The 21,850-nt window shown below is 37.5% G+C and overlaps 1 protein-coding gene across 1 annotated transcript in view; it reads left to right on the top strand.

The window, feature by feature from the left end:
• Positions 1 to 21,850, top strand: part of Inpp4b (inositol polyphosphate-4-phosphatase type II B) — a 784,856-nt gene that overhangs the window by 396,528 nt on the left and 366,478 nt on the right. The window contains exons 6-7 of the mRNA XM_047566293.1: positions 16,426 to 16,630; positions 18,461 to 18,505. Coding sequence (XP_047422249.1) covers positions 16,540 to 16,630; positions 18,461 to 18,505 — 136 coding nt within the window. The 5' untranslated portion in view covers positions 16,426 to 16,539. The remainder of the gene's footprint in view (positions 1 to 16,425; positions 16,631 to 18,460; positions 18,506 to 21,850) is intronic.

Raw genomic sequence — 21,850 nt, 5'->3', positions numbered from 1 at the left:
CTCAACAGTGCCATGGGATGGCAACCAGGGACCTTCAGGGAACATTCAAAATCCAAACTGTAGCAGATGGGTTGGAGGATTAGGTTGTCCCCTGATGTAATTGGTTTTTCTGGGCAGAAGCTTTCCCCTTGCTGTTCATCCTCTGATCTGACAGGAGATTTCCTCTGCCTTGTTAGGTCCACCCTACCTGCTCAAAAACCCAGGAATATCTTTGATCTTTAAATACAAGCTTGGTTGTTTCTTCAGATAAAACATAGAATTTGACAATAAACACCATCTTCCTCAAAGTGAACCACTTTTTCTGAATCTTTTTTTTAACCCCATTATTGCTTTTGAATAATGTCATCATCAGAAGAAACTCATACTGCTGAGCACAAGTACCTAGTTGCAAAACTGAATCCAGTTGTCCTACATTCATGGTTGTCTTCAAAGTGGCCTGATGTTTTCCAAGAGGGGAAAGAAAAAGGCAGAGTCAAAATTCCATCTTAATCATGTTGTGGTCCTACCGGTTCTCAGCACAATTTAGTATTTGGCTGATCCTTATAAACCCTGTCTATTTCCAATCCACAAATATTAGGTATTTGGAAAGTTTTAGGAGTAATTTGGTACTGTGAATTTTTTTTTCTTTTTTGTTTTTCTTCTCTCTCTCTCTCCCTCTCTCTCTTCCTCTCCCCCCACCTCTCCTCTCTGCTCTCTCTCTTGAACATCATGCCTACTTGGCAAGCTCTCTACCACTGAGCTACACCTCCAGCTTTTTTATGTGGTTTACCAGAATGAATGAAGTTTTGAGAAACTGCTGAGAAGTGAGCAAATGTAGCTTTTTAGCTATTAAAAGAGGATATCATCAGCACAACAGAGACTTGCTATTGTGTTTCATTTTGAGATGATGGGAAAGAACAACTCATTCAGCACTTCATGTAAGAGCACAGTTTGGAAACCTTAGAAAAAGTCACAGATAAGTAGCCCTATCAGCACTCCCTGCCTGGACCTTAGCCTGACTGGGCCCAGAAGCATCTTTACCCGAGGTCTATTTAGAATGGCTCATCACGTAATGGCTCACATGCCTGTTGTTCCAGAGTACTCCCCAGAACCAAGTGCCTCCTGACTTTTATCCTTGCCTACCACATTATCTCCTTTCATTGTGGGCTCAGTTGGCCATGATTCAATCCATACCTTAACATGCCACTTTTGAAATATAAGATATAAGATAAGATATAATATAAGATAAGATATATAATATAAGATATAAGATATATAAGATCTTCTGTTTCTCCAAAAAACAGGCTTTTCTACCTTCCACTTCTTTAGAGAAAGTTGCTGCTGCTGCTTCTTTTGTGTGTGTGTGTGTGTGTGTCTTAATGGAGCCTGGCTTTCTTGTGAGGCCCAGCTTCCCTGTTTCCTAATCTAATGTGGACAAGGCACACACCACAGAGCATGGAGACAGGCTTATCATTTTTTAATGTCATAAGAGGCCCCTTAAATGGCTATGACCTAATTTAAGATTTGCCTGGCTATACCACACTTTCATACCCATGTATTGTGTTTTTTTGTCCAAACTCCTAGTCTCTCTAGGCTCTTCTATGAGGCACATTGTCTTTTCTTGACCTCCAGATCATATCTGCTGTCCTTCTGAGTGATTTCAATTTCCATGGAATTAACTCATTTAACACTTTTGATACATCATTTCTTTGCCTTACTGATTCTACTTACTACCAACCCCACTTTATTTCAACACCCATTTGTCCCATGGCTGTATCCTGAACTTCTCCTTACTTAAAAATGAATGCTTCTCTCATCTCCCAAATATAATGTCATTCCCTTTCAATGACTTCTCTCTTTAGCCCTTAAGACCTTCAGTCTCTTTATCAGTACCACATTATCGACTTCACCTTTCCCTCACTGAAGTAGCAGGCAAAATCCCAACACTGTGCCAACCATACAGTCTTTGTTCACCAGGATGCTGAGCACCACTGGAAAAAGCCACATCACAGTCAGACTGAGATCCTGCAGATCTATGGTCGCTAGCCCCAGCTGTATCCCCCAAGCTGCCCCTGTATGAACTTGTTAGTTCTCTCATCCAGTGCTCAAGAAGGCCAGTTCAAAACTCCATTGCTCTTCTCAGAGTTCCTAGGCACTTTCTTGTTATTTCCTCTGAATGCAGGATTTTGCCTGTTTTAGCTTATTGAACTCATTGTTTTAGTCAACCTTTTCACTGCTGTGACCAAAGAAACCTGATGAGACCAATTAGTGGAGGAAAAATTTATTTGGAGGCTTGTGGTCTCAGAGGTCTTAGTCCATAGATGGCGAACTTCATTGCTCTGGGCCAGAGGAGAGCAGAACATCATGTCAAAGGGCCATGGAAGAGGAAAGCAATGGAAATATGGCACCCGGAAGAAGAGAGGGAGAGGGATGAGGGGGGAGGGAGAGGGAAGGGAGAGATAGATCTCCTCTCACTAAGGACAACATATATACTCCAATGGCATACCCCCAAAAGTCCACCTCCTCCAGCCACACCCTACCTGCCTATAGTTATGACCCAATCTATTCCTTACAGAGGATTAGTGCACTATTACCCAGTTTAAGGTGTAAAACGTCCCCAGCACAGTTGAAGACCACTGTGTTCCCTTCCCAGATCCCATCCCCAATGCCCATCCTTCCTTTAGATGTTCTAACTTTAGTGCTCAGTTTGAATTTCCCTGTAATGGTACCTCATGTGTGTACTGCACACAATATAGAACTGTGGAGTATTGCTTTACATGTTTTAAAATTTTCTATAAATGCCAGCTTGGTTCTCTTTGTCTTTCTACCCCTACTCACTCTTTCTACTCTTTCCTCAATACTTTTTGAAGGTTATCTATATTGCTAGCACAAATGAAGATTCATTTATTCTCACTGCAATACAAAACAAATATACCATAATATATTTACCTACTTTCTTGTTGGTGAAATTGAGCCTATTTTCAACATTTTTTTATTACAACTTAATTAGTTATAAGCATCCTCCTAATTGTTTCCTGATACATATATGTGTAAGAGTTTCTCCAGAACATAATGCTTGAATGTCAGTTACTTTTCAACTTTATTGGATATTATCAAATTATTTTTAATATGGTTGGAGCTCCATTAATGTTTAAAAATTTATATTACACTAAATCCTCATCAGTATTTTGAGACTGACAGTTTTACTTATTGATGACTATATGATTATATGTCATTTGCTTTTTGTTTACATTTCTGTGTTTGCAAGTAAAGTTAAAAACCTTTAAAAATGTTCCTTGGCAATTTATGTTTAATATTTTTTAATTATTTTGTTTATATATTTTGAAAACTTTGTCTCCAGTTGGGTTGTTTTGCCCTTTTTCTTGTTTGTTGACATTTTTAATATATTCTGGAAATGAATTCTTCATCAGTTGTATTTATTATACATTATTTTTACTTTTCTGCTTATTTTAGACTTGATTTGCATTTTTTGCTTATGAAGTATAAGCTTAGATTATTACATTGAGTCCCTGTTCTATTATGTGCATATAATACAATGGATTTTCCTCCAAACATGTTTTGATATGTAGTAGAGTGATTTTATTTTTTCAAATATATATGAATTTTCCTGGTGACTTCCTTTTTGATTCATGGGTTATTTGGAAATACATTATTTAATTTCCAAATATTTGGGAACTTTCCATATATCTTTTAGTGAGTAATTTCTAGTTTAATTCCACAGTGGTAAGAAACTGTTACTTTTTGAGAAGAATTCAAGATGGCGGATTAGAGGAAGTCTACGTTCCTAGTTGCTATGTGACTCAAGATTCAAGCTATAGGAGTCTGCTTCTTAGAGAGGTGGGTGAAAGAGGTTTCACTAAAATTCAATAGTGGACAGTAAAAGCATCGGACAGACTCAGAAATTTGAATACCTTGAACAAAGGCAAGCACTCTACCAACTGAGCTATGACCCAAGCCCACAAAGAAGAAAAAGTACATTGGAACCAAGCTGGTAGCAGTAGCATTGGTTCACCTCAGAGGAGGCAGATCACAGAGAAATAAATTGACAGATTTGGTGTAGAAAAACCTGAGTTCAGAGAAACATCCTGAAATTAGAAGCTGCACTATGAAGTGGTGTTTGAAAAGTGGTCTGTTTCTCAGAGCACTTAGAGAGCTGATGTGGAGCCATCTTTAGGTGGTCATGCTGTCCTGGCAAGCACCTTCCATGTGGTTTAGGGTGTATCTAATAGAACATGAGAGAAACAGGCATTGTACCCAGGGAAATTCAAATTGGATAACTGAAGGGGATCCCAACTTGCTTCTCTTTTGACTCTGCTGACTCACATTACCAACTGAAACAGGTCAGGAGTCTGAACAAGGGAGTGTGATTATACTCAGGGACTAAGTGTGGGAAGACCCTGTTCATGAGATCAGTATGTGTGTAGGATTGACTCCCCTGCCCCACAAGTGGAATTCTTAGAAGACTCCTGAGATGCAGACTCCTGCCAGATATCAGCAACTGCTGGTCCCTAGGGGTGTTTTGATCTAATTTCTGCAGGTCAGATACCACCCAACATAACCCTCGAAGCCTGATTAGACCTGAGTCTCAAAATCTGGATCTTCTCTCATAGAACTCTGCAGTGGCCCCACCCTGGAAGTGCATCAATCTTGTATGTATGGACAAAACTCCAACTGACAGTACTGTCCACTCTGTCCTACCTCCTACTGGTGAGAAGGGAAGCTTCAAGCTGTTTCAACCAACTTCAGTCTTAGGCCACTCCAGCTAGCTTGGTGAGCAACACAAAAAGAAAAAAGAGTTAATGACCCCCAACTCCAGCCCCTGCCAGTATGTAGCTCAAGAAGAAACAAAAAGGAGAATAGTCGAGTACAGTCAGTGAACATCCATTCTTGTTGACTATTTTGACCAACTCGGTGGAGGCAATTTCTTCATTTTAGATTAAGAATCTTTTTTAAAATCAATTTTGATTTTGTTTCTTGGTGTTCTTGCCATGCTGATTGGTTCATGAACTATATACATATGCAAGTTTCTTTTTTTCCTCATTTTTAGCATTTTTTAATGTAGCTATTTTTCCTTATCTTTTGAGAGGGTTAGAGTTTTTGGTTTGTTTATTTGGGGTTTGTTTTCATTTGCTTGTTTCTCTTTTTTTATTTCTCTTTCCTCTTCTGCTGACCTCCAAATTCTCTTTTTTGATCTTTCATTCTCCCTTTACTTTGTTTTTCTAGTTTTTATCTTCCTTTCTTATAACCATCACTTGCTTTATCTCTTCTGTGTTCTCTCTGTACACCAGGGATTGAACCCAGGGGCACTTACTCACTGAGCCACATTCCTAGCCTCCCCCACTTTTTTTAAAAAAATTTTGAGACAGGGTCTCACTACGTTGCTTAGGGACTTGCTAAGTTGCTGAGGCTGGTCTCAAGCTTTCGATCCTCCTTTCTTAGCCTCCCGAGTCACTGGGATTAGAGGGATCACCACAACCTGCACTTTTAAAAAATGCAATCTTTCTTGCCAGTGGCTCATGCCTGTAATCCCAGGCTAATGGAATGGATAAACTCCGCAGGGAAATAATAACTGAAAAATTTCCAGACCTTGATAATGAGATGGACATCCAGATGCAGAATGTATTCAGAACCCTGAATAGACAAGGTCCAAAAAGAACCTCTCCATGATACAATATTAAAGAAAATGTACTTGGTACAATTTCATTTATTTTAATTTTGTTAAGTTTTTCTCTGTGACCTAGGATATAATGTTTCCTAGTGCATATTCCCTATGCACTCTGAAAAAAAAAAATGTGAGTTCTGTTTTTGGGTAGACTATTTTATAAATGAGGATTCTCTGACTCTTCTGTGTCCTCACTTATTTTTCTTATCTATTCCTTCCGTCAGTTATTGGGAGAGGAATGTTGGTGGCCCCAGGTATGCTGTGGATTGATTTTCTTCTACCAGTCCTGTTGGGTTTTGTTTTGTGTATTATGAAGCTCAGTTGTTAGATTCATACACATTTAGGATTATTATGTCTTTCTGGTGAATTAACCATTTTATAATTAATCATGCCCCTGCTCATATTTCTTGATGTGAAATCAATATTAATAATCAATAATCAAAATCTGGTACTACTATAGTCATGCCAGCTTTCTTCTGACTTTCTTGACATAGTATGTATTCTTCTATCCCTTTGCTCCCATCCCATCTGTGTGATCATATTTAAATACATCTGCAAAGTACATAGCAAGTTGTGCTGTTTTTATCCAAGCTGATTATCTCCGTTTTCTAATTGCAGTATATGTGTTTATGTGTGTGCACATGTGTGAAGACTGTATTTAATATAATTATTGATATAGATGAATCAAAAATATTTTGGTAGTCGGTTTCTAGTCATTCCCTCTATTTTTGTTCTTTTTCCTTGCTTGTAGATGAATTGTAGAATTTTATCTTCCATTCTGTCTGCATTATTAGCTTATTATATTTTAAGGTCAATTGTGGCTACCCTAGGTTACCACCTATATTGTTATTAATCACAGTCTACTTTAAACATATTTGTGGCATAATTGCACATTGTATTTGTAGTACACAACCATATAATATATTCCATATACCTTTTTGCTGTTTACATGATTTTTTTTTTCATGTGTGTGCCATAAAAACAACATATTGCTACTGTTTTAGTGCTAGCTAGTGGTTGGACAACTCTGCCCCACAGGTCAAATCCAGAATGCTGGTGAGTTTTGTAAATAAACTTTATGGTAACATAACTGTGCTTGTTGGTTATGTATTATCAGTGGCTGGCTTACCCTGAGTTGAAATGGTGTGACAGACTAGATAGCCCACAAACACAAAATATTTGCTACCAGACCCTTAACAGAAAATGTTTGCCAACCTCTGCCTTAGGCAGTTCTCTTTAATAGTCACAAAAGCAAGAACAGATGAAATTAACTTTTACTTTCCTTTTTACCATCTGCAGAGCTGTTCATTTCTTTTATAAACCCAAGTGTCACACTTGAAGAACTTCCTATAACATTTCCTGAAGTGCTGATAATGAATTTGTCATTCATTATTTCTGAATAAAAGTCTTCATTACTCCTTAGTTTTTACAAATTATGTTTGCTTTGTATAGAGTTCTGAGTTGACAGGTTTTCTTCCTTCTGAACTTTAAAGATGTCACTCTGCTGTCCTCTGGATTACACGGTTTAACAAGGAGGCCATTATGCTTCTTACTTTGAAAATCTATATGCAATTTGCCTTTGCTCCACTTGCCTTTGTACTTATTTTCTTACCTTTGGTTTTCAGTGGTTTGAATATGTTATACGTTGGAGTTTCTTTGTTTTCTCTTTTGGCTTGTTGGTTTATTGATGTGTGGGGTTGGGGGTGGTGTAATCTTCTTGGTTTTCTGACATCCTTGGATCTGTGTTTTGATGTCTTTCAACCCCTGGAAAATCCTCAGCCATTATCACCTCAAATATTTATTTGGTCCTGTAATTCCTCCAACAGTTACATAGCACACATATTAGCCTGTTTGGTGTTGTCACAGAGTTTTTGGGTGCACTTTTGCTCTGTCACTTTTAATCTTTTTGTTTCAGTTTGGGTGATTTCTATTGGCCTACCTTCAAACTGACTATTTTCTTGACTGTTTTAAACCTATGGATAAGCCTGTTACAGACATCCTTCAATTCTGTTACAGCATTTTACATCTCTAGTATTTCCATTTTGTTCATTTTACATTTTCTCTTTCTCTGCTAAAATTTCCCATCTGATCATGCAGGCTGTCTTCCTTTTCCACGAAATCTTCAGCATGTTCTTTTTCTGATTCTCTTCCTGACTTTCCAGTACTGGCTATAATATCCAAGTATGGCCCTGTTCATTGCTTATCTGCATTTTTCTCTCAATAATATTTTTCTTTCTCCTCTGCTCCTCCTGAGTCTGAGGTAAAGATTACTTATGCCTGAAAATGGGCATTTTACTTTTTCTAGTAGGCCTTTAATTTGCATGTTGGAGAGTTTGACTCAATGTAGTCAGTAATTTAGCTGAGTTTGGGTTTTGTTGTTGCCAGGGCCAACTTCAGTGCCTCACTGGCTGCACATCCTTCCAGCATTAACTCATGCTCAGGAAGGGGCTGAGTGGCGGGGACTTTGATCTCCACTCTCCACTTTAGGCTTTGCCTGGGGGTTGCTAACCACAGAGAGGGTCACTGTTTATGCTAGTTCCTCTTTCAGTGGTAGGCAGTCTACTCTGGCCTGGGTTTTGTTGTTTGCTGGCCTGGAGGTAGGAGCCAGAGGTACTCTGTGGTCCTCTTTAAACTGGATTCTTAGGCAAGCTCCTTGATCTTAGATCACAGTGATAGAGGATCAGTGTCCTTAATGATCTGGTCCCAGGAAAATTTCCCATTCCTCCCTTGCTTTCATCTCCCACTCTACTGAGTCTTTATCTGTGCCCCTACGGCAACAGGGTTTGTCATTTCTCTTCTGGAGGGAGGAGGATCCAGGTGGGGCTTCTTGCTTTCCTGCCCAGGGCTCTTGTCCCCTGCCACAAGCATATGTCACGGAGGGGCATTTTCACCAGACGCCCACCCTGCTCCTAGTTTTCCCATAAGCATGTGGGTGAGGTCCATGAAGAAGAGCCTGTTAGAGTGTGGGGAGGGCCCTGGGGTGGTGGTTCCCAGCACCTCTCTATTCTATGCTAGCTCAGTGCTGACCTTCATTAATTCATTAAATATTTTGTCCGAATTCTTATTGCCAGCTTATTTTAGGGTCTGACATCTCTTCTTCCCAGAAGCATCTGTCTTTTCTTATAGTCAGCATAGTTAGTTGCCCTAAGACCTTATTTCTTCTTTTAGTTAAGGAACAGTATTTTTTTTTTATACCTGATTCAGCGTTTTACTGTGGCTGGGGTAGGAGTGGAGTGGTATTATTTACATCTTTATATATCCTAAAGGTCAGGGGCACCATCTACTTTGCCAGTATGTAGTTTGTTTTCTCCCTTTTAAGGTATCTTCTGCTCACAGGACACTTTTATTGTAATGTAGTCAGCTATTAATATTTTCCTTTATGGTCTGTGCTTTTGAAATTGGGTTGAGATATTTTCCCCTAAACCTAATTTATAAATATGCTTTTCTTGAAATAAAAAAAACAAAAAACAAAAAACTGAGGTAATTGAGGAGACACCCTGGCTTGTCAGATATGCTTCGTTCTCATTTCACCACCGTTCTTCGCATTCCAGCGGACTGTATATTCTAGATTTTTCCGAGCCCTATCAGTCATCTCCCTTTCTCCTCAACCCTCAATTTCTCTGTTATTCTGACTGTATCCTTTCAGCATTTGCGTATGCTTACAGTTCCCCAGCCTTAACAATAAGGAAATAAATAAATGTATAAATATATAAATAAAACCATCTCTGAACCCAGTGATCTCGTCTCCTTGAGAAATACCCAAGTCCAGGGAAAACACCATTCCATTGGTTACTCCTTTCTGCTGCCTCTCTTTACTACTGTCCATGATTTTTCCAAGGAATTCCTTCTTATCTCCTTAAATATTTTTTGTGCCTTAAGGTGGCACAAAACCCTGTCTTCTCAGTACATGTATTTTCTTTCAGGAACTTTTATAAATTCTTTTGACTTAATTATAAGCCATGGATTTCCAAATACACTTTTCTGGCCTTAATTTCTCTCCCAAGAATCTTAATCCATATGTGTTCAACTACTTTCTGAATATCTGAAGTTACTCAAAACAACATGGTTAAAACTAAATTCAATATATTTAACTAAAATTCTTCATTTTCCAGATGGTTTAGTCTTCTATAATTTCCACCAAGATTTTTTATCACTATAGCCAGTAAATTCTAATTAATAACTTTCTTTGGAATCTTGATTCTCTTTTCTTATCATCTACTTCTATCTTGGTTTAGACTCCCATTATTATTTTTCTAGAATATTATATTATTCTATTCGAATAACCTCAAGTAAGGTTGTTTCCATGTCATTACCATTCTTGCAAGACATTACTTACCTTGATACCTGGTGAACTTTCTAAAATTCAAACAGGATCATGTCACCCTCCTGTGTTCTTTCTACTCTTAAAAGTAAGCTTAGTCTCTCTAGTCTGACCTGTAGTCTCCTATACTAACTGATCTTATCTCTGTAGTTTTTCTCTGGAGGCAATTCTCATGTAATTACAGAAACAACGACCACAATAAAAAAATAAATAAAATGGGAAGACTCATGAAAGCTTCCAACTGAATTCCAGGAAGGTATTTCACAAAATCCAAGGAAGAGGACAAGTAAGACCAGGAAGTGAGTAGAGCCTCTGTTTTCCAGTCCCAACTCAGAGTAGCTCTGCTTTTTTCTGTTTTATGTTATGTTACCCATTAGATTTTATATGAAAAAAAATCTATTGCTAGAATTTAAAAACAAAAGTTCTGATACACACACACACACACACACACACACACACCACATTTTCTTTTCCATTTATCTGTTGATGAACTTCTAGATTGATTCCATAACTTGGCTGTTCTGAATTTTGTTGCTATGAACATGTATATGTATTTACCTATAAAGTATGTGGACCTTAATTCTTTTGGATAAATAGCAAGGATTGGTTCAACTGGATCATACAGTAGTTCTATCTTTAGCTTTTTTTTTTTTGTACTGGGGATTAACCCAGGGCTGCTTTACCACTAAGCCATATCCCCAACCCCTTTTATTTTTTGTTTTGAGATAGGGTCTCACTAAGTTGCTGAGGGCCTCGCTAAATTGCTGAGGCTAGATTTGAACTTGCAGTCCTCCTGCCTTGGCTTCTAGAGCTACTGGGATTACAGACATGTGCCGTGCCCTGCTGTTTTTAGCTTTTTAAGGAACTTCCATACTAATTTCCATAGTGGCTATACTAGTTTACCTTCATACCAATAGTGAGTAAAAATTCCTTTTCCCCCACATTCCTCACCAGCATTTATTATTGTATTCTTGATGATTGCCTTCCTAATTGGAGTGAAATGGAATCTCATTATAGTTTTCATTTGTACTTCCCTGACGTCTAAAGATATTGAACACTTTTTTTCATATAATTTTTGGTGATCTGTACTAATTCTTTTGAGAAGAGTCTAGTTAATTCATTTATTCATTTATGGATGAAGGGTTTGTTGTTGTTGTTGTTTTTCTGTAGTGTTTTGTTGCTTGAGTTCTTTATTTGGGATTTTAGCCCTCTGTCAGAAAAGTGGCTGGCAAAGATTTTCTCCTATTCTGTAAGATGTTTTTTCTCTCTGCTAACGGTTTCCTTTTCTGTGAAGAAGTTTTTTAATATGATGCCATCCCTAGTATTAAGTCTCGCTCTTTTCTCCCATACATAAAACCTTGGGGCAGTGGTGGGGAGGGGGGTGAGATAGGAAAAAGAGAGAGAGATGCCTTGAAAGTGGAAGGGAGGTCTGTAGTGTAAAGGAAGGAGGCCACTGAGAGGGAGGCCGGATGAGAAGGTATTTGGGAGTGAAATGGATCAAACTACACTTCCATATATATGCAAATATGCACAATGAAACTCAACTAGTGTGTATAAATAATATGCACCAATAATAGACTTTCTTGAAATAAGCAAAATTAATTAATTTAAATGAATAAAACATAGGGGAAAGACAATAAAACACAGTATCTCATATTCAGCCAAAATGAACTACTTGCAGTTCTCTGACTTGTCTAATCCTTATCCTCCCACATCTTTCTTCCTGGGCGCTGTTGGCCTGGAATGCTAAGGAAGCACTCCTTTACCTAGTTCATCCTGAACCCTCTTCCTTGAATTCATTCTTTTGGTTTTTTTTTTTTTTTTTTTAATTTTTCCTTTAGTCGTAGGTGGACACAATACCTTTATTTTATTTTTATGTGGTACTTAGGATCAAATCCAGGACCTACGCGTGCTAGGCGAGTGTGCTGCCACTGAGCCACAACCCCAGCCCTTGAATTCATTCTTGATTCATTCTTGATGACCACAACCCAGTGAGCCTCCCCTGGGTGCTATTGATTGTGCTCCTTACCTTGATGGGTCCCCTTTCACAACATGTACCACATTTCTTTGTAAATATTCACTTTACTTTTCCCTCTTAAGACTGACATCCTTTAAAGGAACATCCTAAGTCATTTATTTTTTTCCTAATGTTTTTATATTCACAGATGATCTGCTTAAAGAGAGAAGTATGCTGAAATTGAAAAAAATTCCATGGAAAACATGATTTCAGTTAATAAAAACATTTCAATTTGTGGCACGAGTGGATCTTCTCACTTTTGTTGAAAGAACCTGTTCTTTTTTTTTCTCCCCTCTTTAACTTCATAAGCACCTACTAGCTGAGAGTAGGAAAAAGAAAAGAAAAAATAAATAAATAAACCTGTCAACATTTAGATCATGTTATGGTTTAGATCTGTTATGTCCCCAGGGCTTAGAGTAAGATTCAGAGGTGACTTTGGGGAAGTGATTGGGTCATGATGATGCTAACCTCACCGATGGATTAGACCATTGATAAGTTATAGCCTGAATAGAATGTTAAGAGGTAGAATAGGGTCCAGTTGGAGGAAGCAGATCCTAGGAGTGTGCCCTTGGGGACACTCCCCTCCCCCCGCTCCTTCTCAGCCACCATGAACTAAGCAGCTCTTCTCTGCCATGCCCTTCTACCATGATGTTCTGCCTCACCACAGGACCAGGAACAATAAAGCCAGTCAACTATAGACTGAAATCTCAGAAGCCATGAGTCAAAATAAATCTTCCCTCCTCTAAGTTGATTTTCTTTTGCGACAGTGACCAAAAGCTAACCAACATGCTCCACTACTGTTTAAATCTCTGTTTGATAACACCGTGTAAGCCATACCAGAAAGAGCTTGTTCTGTTTGTGTCTCCCAGCTGGCCTGTCTCTTCTCTGCATCTCCTCCAGTGAGGAAATGGGTCTCACGTGCTTGTGTGACATTGGACAAATGACACTTGCTGCTCTCATGCTGTTCCTGGGTGGATGTTTTATATTGTCCACTGAGGCACGGTGACCCATCTCCATCACAGCTCACCTGCCTGGCAGGAGTCACCCCTAAGCTGTGTTCTCATAGCCTCGTCAGTAACTTCTAACTAACGAGGCCTTACCTTGGGTCTGGATGGGAGAGAAGGCCTGCTGCATTTTGGCTGGATCTTCTACCTGTTTCATGGCCTTGGAAGCTAATATCTCAACCTCTGCCACAGGGTTCTCATATCCCTTTTGTCAATAACCCCCAAGGCTCACCTGCTAGGTCTCAGTTCTGTTTTCTTCTGTACCCACTTTGAGGTCAGATAGTCTTTTCTTGGGTTCATGCATGCACTAGAGAAGCAGAGGGAATCCTGGGTTTTAGCAAAGGTCCTGTACCTCTGCCCATCTACATGAGGGACCCTCTTCCACCTTGAGGAGAAAGCCCTGCATTGACACAGAGGCATCCTGGAAGGCGGCTTATCCCATATTTACAATGTGGGGCCAGAAGACCACCTGCCATCCACCAAGGATCTTCTCCACACTTCAGGTTTCAAGTCCCAGAGAGGAGTATGGCTCTCCCGCCCTCCATCCTGGTCTCACTCACCTCTCCTTGTCTATCTCTGGCTCCACCTTCACCAGTGGCAGCATTACCTTCACTCGACTATGTGAATATTCTAGAATTTGGCCAACCAGGTACAACCATATAGTGTAAAAGGAGAAAGGATTTAGTACATCCTGTTTCTCTGAACCTTATTGTTTTGTTCTTTCTTGCTCTGGATTGACAAGTGTTGTGGCTCTACAGACAGATGTATGGAAAAGACTATTTTAATTGAGTTGTATTATTTAATATTTGCAAAATATTTCCCTTATCACAACTTGTTACATGTAATCACTAAGAGATCTGATTCTTCTTTTCCCTCCATTCATCTTCTAAATTTTCTGTCAAAATCCCTTGATCTTATTTCATTCATCTCCATTTGATTTTTTAAAAATTCTCAAATTTGATCGTGAGTATGTTCTCTGACACTGGAGTAGAGTATGGTGTCTAATAAAGCATGGCAGCCAAGGGCATGCTCCTTAACACCATCTCCTGTACCCCCAGAGCACTCTGCCACAACATCTTGATGCTGTTTTATTTCTTATCACCAGTAAATGGCCAGCATCCCAGTGCAGGGTTCCAACATTGAACACATCACATTTTGTCCTTCATTGCACGGTGTTACTAGTCTTCTCTTCCTAATTGACCATAATCTCCTTGTGTGTTTCGACCTGCATGTCAGAGTCTCCTTTGCAGTATACAAAACATTAACAAATGCCTGATATTACAGCAGTCGGTGAGAAACACTCCTCTGTTACACATAACTGAAAGATAGCTCTCAATCCTTTCTCTTCCCTGGTGGAGCAGGGGGAGAAAACCAAGAATATTTTTTAACTATTATGACCATTTAGCCTGTTGTTTTTCTGAGTAGGACAAGATATATGAGAACTGGACTGAGTAGTCACTATGCTTAAAAGTTGTCTTGTAAAGATACTCGTGGTGTGCAAAAACCACAGCCTCTTCTTGTGCATGATCACCAAACCAGAAAATTTCCAAATAGACACAGAAAAGGAACTATTGTACCAAACCACAACCATAGGCAAATGTGCCCGTTATCAGCTAGAAATGCAGCTCTTTCCTGGAGCTCAGTCACTGATTCCTTCTCAAGAATGCTCTTTAAATCTTCAATTAATCCTCAGTGCAACAAAGGAGGAATGAAAATGAATAGAAACTCAGAGGTGGCCACGTAATCCTTGTGTGGTAACTTTGGCTCAGTTTTCTCTAAATTTGCAGTTATATTTACTTAGAGAACTCATTTTAAATGGTTGATATGCTTACAGTGGGGTCCTGGCCAGGAGTCATTGCAGACATCTTGCTTCAGTCATGTCCTCTCACCCTCAAATTACACAAGTGTGCACAATCACACACAGAATGGACATTGATTTTATTAATTTTCCCTATTAGTGTACTGAACTGTTATTTTATAAGGATTCATTCATACTGCCTCATGTAAATCTCCTTTCACATTTTTAAGATGACTTATCAGGATTAAGATTTGAGTCTTTGGTAGAGGAACATAGTGAAGTTAGCAAGGTCCTTATATTCAGGTGGGACGTAAGTACTGTCCTCTGGGTATAATCCTACTACTGGAATTTGTCACAGGCCCTGGGAGTACAATGAATGTGTCTTTCCTTATCAGAAAAGACTTCTAAATTTCATAGCTGAAAAAGAATTTAGGAAGCATTAACTTCATTTGAAACATTATTTTTAAATTAATGGTTTTGGTCTAATTAATGGTGCAGTAGCACTTTGCACCAGAAAGTGTTTCCTTATATTATTAGAAACCAATATGTATTTATCTGGAACTTTATTGTAATATTTTCTAAGAATTCAAGATACTTTCTGGATTTAATTTTTGCTAGATGATTTTTAAGAACTAGCATTGAATTATAAATGAAGCTGCTTTGTTAAGAACAACAGAAAGTGAGGCTGTTGATTTGTAAAGTTTGAGACCACATCAGTATTCCAAACCACTCGATTGCTGCTATCTCATTAAACAGTGCTGGGTAGACACTTAAAGATTTTTCACACATTTTAATTCAGCTGGTAACTTGATTTAAAACAACATTGATTTTTTTTTCAATTCATTCTTGGTCATGTATATCATGCTAAGTATCAAAATGAATTTGTAACTATTTGAGACTGTCTGAGTAACAGGGTATTAAATTTTTGGAGAGACTATCTTTCCCCGTGCTAATTTTCATCAACTTGCTATTACTTTCATTTCCCCTTGAGTTTTAGCTTTTTAGAATTATTATTCATTCTCTTCCCCATATACCTCAATCATTAAACAATTAAACCTTTATCAAGCATAACAGCAAGAAAGTTTGTGGACAATAATAAAGTTGGAAACTCCCCTATACAACCTGTTGGCCCACCTCAGAAGCAGCATGTCATGCCAAATTACCTTTTTGTGGTCATGAATTCTGTTCTAAGATGGGCAGATGGAGAGATGAGCAGAAAGGGCAATTTTAATGGAAGGAATGATAGTAGTTCTCACCTTGACAAAACAGGCTAATGCCTTGATATGAAACTGCCTGACCTTGCTGCTAAATTAGTCACGTATTACATTACAACCCCTGTATCTGTCTGCTCTCAGAATTAACCTGAAGAGAAAGAACATACTTTTCAGAATTTAGAAGTCACTCATGTGGCCATTTAAGAATTGCCTGGAAAACTCCTGTTTAACCTAGAACTAATGGTGTGTTGATCTCGTGGATGAGTGTGATGATTTTATGGATGAGTGGGGTGGGGAGGAGGGAAGTTTATGTATCGGTAATTGTGCTCTACTTACCTTTAATTCTTAACTTTCTGTTGAAATCTGAAGTAAATGAGATTTTTTCACTCCTGATGTTTCCTATGTACAGAATTTTAGAGTGAGACATCAAACCCTTAGTGTGAAGATAGATCTACCAGAAATCATTGACTGGTGACATTTGGAACAGAATACTTGGCAAATTAAACAATTGCAAAGGACAATCATGGAAATCAAAGAGGAAGGAGCATCAGAAGAAGGCCAGCATTTTCTTCCCACGGCCCAGACAAATGAAAGCAGGGGCACTCAGTTCACAAGTAAGTATTATTGTGTCCCTTCCTGTAACTCTGAAGAAGCAGATTGGGTCAGCTAAACACACATACCTGTGTATTCACGGAAAGGCGAATGGCATGAGATTGCACAACTTTTTCTTTTGCACTATTTCCTTAGCATGTGAGTGTATAGTGTGCTTCATGTCTTTTCTCTTGGGAAAGGTAGATGATATTCCATGAAATGGTTAAATATCAAATGACAAATCACAATAATTTATTGAGTATTAGCACTAGTTAATACTCTTTAAAGATATCTTGTACACACTAATAAGATTTAAGAACACCTTATAATTGGTATTTGTATATTCTTACACAGAGTTATTTTTTGGCACATAGAGATTTTCTCTTTAAAAACAAAAAACATTTAAGTTGAAAGTCTTAGTGAAAAAATGTTGCACAAGAAAGCTAGACTGTTGCTGCTCAGTCAGAGAGCACTAATTCACCTCACTAGAGCAAGCTCAGAGATTTGGCCAAAACTGCATTTGAACATTAGAATTGGTTTTTGTGCTACCCAAGTAATTAAAATCATTGGAAGAATTGTTTGTTTTCTTTCATGCTTAAAAATCTGGAGTTTGCATTTTATATTTTAGTATGAATTCCATCTTTTTCTTTCAGAAGATTTTTGTTTCCCAGTTGTTTAACACTGGCAAATATATTCCTAACCTTCTCCTTTAATTTACATTATAAAAATTATCTTTAGAAAATGGTGTTGGTTGGATGCATTCTCAAGAAGTTTGATTGTCAAAGCCTCCAGCAGAGTTAATTATTCATAACCTTTTAAAAAATCCAGTCTATTCGAATTTCACAAAGACCTACCTAATGATTGTCCCTCTAACCTCTCTTGGAAAGTCTAAAATTATTAACCACAGCATTGTTAAATGTCAGCAGGAGAAAAAAAAATAAGTGGTTAACATGCAAAAAAAAATTTAACTCTGTGAATAAAAATATTATTTTTATGAAAAGAACATGGCCTTAGAGATATATTAGTGACAGTCTATTTGAATAGTGTCTCATGAATGCACCACCAAAAATAAACAAGGAGAGTATTTTTTTACTCTTATTCTTACATTTATTGCCAAGTTGTTGCCTTTTCCATGCATTTTACTTTGGCATCTTGAGCCACCCATGAGTTGTAACAGATGGCATCCTGCAGCCAGGAGGCTGGCTCTGCCTTAGGAGGACCCTGTCCTGTCTGTCTGTGTAGCATCCACCTTAAGAGTTACCACTTACTGACACCTAACATTCCATTTCCAACCATTAAATGTTTGCATTTCCATGCTTTTCTTCCTCAGACTCACTTTCCCTCCTATTTCATCATAAAGTCATTTAGCCATGTTACATTTTTTAAACATTGCTAACTAAAGGAATGGGAACATTTATCAGAATATTGGATTAAGCTCTCAATAAATGAGCAGAACAACCAGCATCATGATTATGCCCATCATACCCTAGTTGGAGACTTCCTTTAGCTAATGATTTCCTGTTTGCAGCCAGCCAGAGCAGCCTGAATTAAAAAAAAAAAAAAAAAATCAATTTAAAAGAGTGCTTTGGTGAGGTGGTTCCTTTTAAAGGTTTTACTTCTGTCTGCATGCTTCCCAAAGAAATGGCAATCTCCAGTCACATCTAGCTTGGCTACAAATAGTATGCCCTCTTCTGAGAACTTACAATGATTGAGCCTGATTAGCTACATGAATATATTCTGTCAAATAATATATTTGTACATTCTGGTCAGAGCAAAATACAGTAATATATACTGCCATATTATTGATAATGAGTTGAATTTTTAAAATCTGAATTTACACCTATTATTTCTAGGTATTCAGAAGTTTCCAAACGAACCACAATTGGAATTCATCCTTGGTAAGGAATCTCATTTTATTTATACCAATAAGTATAGTACAAATTTGTGTAGTAGTCTAGAAGTTATATATACAATATATATATCATTAAGTTTTGACAACTTTAATGAACTTTGTTCTTTTAAATATGTATTCCATAAGGTAGGTGAATTTTTAAGTAAAGATTCCTGGCTGCTACACAGGGTACTTTACTGTCCAAGGGTAGAGAGTTCAGTGATGGTATAGTTTTACTTCTCAGCCAGGTACAATGACCACAAATCCCTTTCCCAACATTTGTTCCAGTGTAGTAACTGATTTTTGTTGCTGGAAATCTGCTTGTCTAAGTTTTTTACTCTTTCGACTGGAGACTGGCCCCGTGAAATTTCCTTTGGGTTTCTTTATGCCTTTACAGGATTCTTGCTCCCTTTTTGCCTTAGTAAAGAATATTCACTTTTTCTTCCATATTGATTTTGTGGACAGATCTTTGGCCCTTGAAAATGTAACTTTAAATCCAAGTTTGGACTTAAGACATTTTCAAGTTCTGTCACATGTTGAAATTTGTAACTTTGTCCAAGAATGAGTTAAAAATGTTCACTGAGACGAGGCCACCCTGTCAGTATGGAGAGGGAACTGCTTTGGACTTACTCCACATATAACTACAATTCTACCATAAGGAAATTAGCTGCAGAAAGGTATTTAATGAGGGTTAAAAATAGTTTGTATGAACTATTTAGAGAGTTATTTTTTTTTCCTTCCTAGATGGTATTGAAATATTTTGAAAAGGCAGCAATATCTTTGTTTTATTTTAAACTAAGCTTTAAAAAAAACTTACACAGGTACATATTTAATGCAGAGACCAGACACATTTTAGTACACAGATCTTTGCATATAAATATAGGTATTTTCTTAAGTTTTGGGGCAAATTTAAATATGTACATATACTGGTCTTTAGGATTTGAATCCCAATTATTTTAGGAACATACATTTTTATTAATTACGATGCGAATATATATCCTTTGCTCAAAATATTTCACTTTGAAGCATAAATTTTTGAGATAACTATTGTATATAATTTATATCTTGAATACTTTTGTTACAAGTATACCTAAAAGAGGTACCCTTAACTAAGGATTCTAGATCCTCCCCCTCCCCCAGGTATTGAGAAACAGGGGGAAAAATGTGAATAAAGCTATACTTTTATTTCTTAGAGTTTTCAGATGATGTGGGATCATAGATTTTGTTTTCAGAAATGCAGCTGAGTGGCAGAAGAAAGCCTAGGTACCCTACGACTCACTGACTAGACCTCTTCCTACTTGGTATCTATCCACCTTTCATTTTTTTGAGAAGGAATTCCTTTTTTACCTTTTTGATAGACCTAGTGAAAAGGTAAGATCTGTTAGATTGATCTGGTGTGTTTCAAAGCACAAGCAAAGTCTTCTTGTTTGTGTGCTAGAAAAAGGGGGAACTGGAAGAAGCCAGAACCAACTGGAGTGGAAAGTGTTCAAGAGAAATGGCGGCCAACAGTACAGAGATGGCGTACCTGGGCCAGACACGTGTCTACTGTCCTTAAAACAGTGTCATCTGTTCGAAGGGCTAACCAGGCTATTTGTATGAAATACTAGTCAGTAACCATCTGTCCTCACTCACATTTTTGGTTTTGCATCATTGATCTAATTCACAAATGAAAAAATTTATTGGTAATAATGTTCCTCCAGTTTAAGAAACCTCATTTTTCTTTTTTCTGTATTTATTCAAAAATACACTAAGTCTTAAGAATAGATCATTTTACCATTACAACTGGCAAGAAATGCCTGAAAAGTGAATACCAGTTTACTATACAAAGTCATTCAGTCTTCATGGAATTGTATTGTTGACTGTGGAAAGCACACTCTCAGTCTGTTAGGCTTCTTAGCACTTTTAGATCCTCAACCATACCACTTCTTGAAGAACTTTAAAAAAACAAGGACAAAAATCTACTTTTTCTAGAACAGTGCAGGTAATTCCTTGGAAATTTTACTATAGATTTCTGTCAGTATTTTTCCTTGGAGTCTTTTTTTTTTAATTCCATAAATTCTTCAGCTTCACCTATTGTATAATTAACTTGTATACATTTCATATTGAACTGTGAGAGAATGATAGTTTCCTAAAATATTTTGATCATCTCATTGTTTAAGGATGTACATATTTGTTTAATCAGAAGTAAAAGAAGGAAAAGTTTTAGAGAAAAAAATAGAGCAAGATAGAGAACTGTTTGTCCATTGAAAGTTTTATATTTGATTTTCTCTACTGAAATATTCAAAATGATTGAGAATTTCAGGAACCTTGCTCCTTAAATTGGGGAAACAGCTGTACTAATCATGTTGCCAGGTATCATGTTGCTTTGCCCAAGTTATTTTCCATGAGAACTCATTTCTCTCCTGCCTGTATGAGATCATAAAATCATTGCATCTCAGTGAGTTTCCTCTGCTACATATTTATTCAGAATTGAGTTAGGAGATACTTAGTCAATTGAGCAAGCTAGTTGGCCTGAGAGGTCTTGTTAGCCCTAGATACACGTGCAGGAAATGGCAGTGTCTCGTGTCCACTGTTGGTGTTTCTGATGGGTGAATCGTATCCATATTAATTTACTCTTGTCCAATTGCAACTCTGCATCCACACTTCTTATTTCTTTGAGTGTACTGATACACTTTTTATTTTCACACAGAAAAAATAATTACAAACACAAGAGAACATGAAGTTTGTTTATGGCTTAACAAAATTCATCTCAACAAAGTTGGCTCTCAAAAAGACAGATCATTTCTTAAAATCTGGGTATTTTTGCTTCTAGAAAAATGGAAGTGGGAAATATATAGAGAAGACTAATCTTAAAAAGATCTAAAAGAAATTTCTATGAACTTTTTTAAGTTTATCCTCCTTGATTATACTTATAATGTTGTCAGGTGCCTCCATTGATTATCTCCAGTCAACAGAATGTTTATATTTTCATATTTTACAAATACATACATCAGTAACCTTATAAATTGAAGTTGATAGGTAGTGATGCCTATTGAATATACTGGAGAGAATGGCATGTGTGTGTTTGTATGTGATCCTTGTGTTCTTGATTGGACACTGAAGTCATATTTTGAATTTAATTTCTTTCTGTCTTTTTTTTTTTTTTTTTTTTTTTTTTTGCTAAGGAAACAGCATTTTTATTGACCCCCTACTTAAGCATCATCAGTACAGTACAGTGTTCATACAGAGAAACAGGAACTACTTTTTCAGTATTACAATAATAATAACCTTCACCTTGCACATTCCTTCACAAGATCCCAGGGATACCCAGGGCATTGCAAACCAGACTTTGAGAACTACTGATCTATCTTAC

The sequence above is a fragment of the Sciurus carolinensis genome, chromosome 10, assembly GCF_902686445.1.
Source record: "Sciurus carolinensis chromosome 10, mSciCar1.2, whole genome shotgun sequence".
NCBI lineage: Eukaryota > Metazoa > Chordata > Mammalia > Rodentia > Sciuridae > Sciurus > Sciurus carolinensis.
This window is presented reverse-complemented; position numbering and strand designations above follow the sequence as displayed.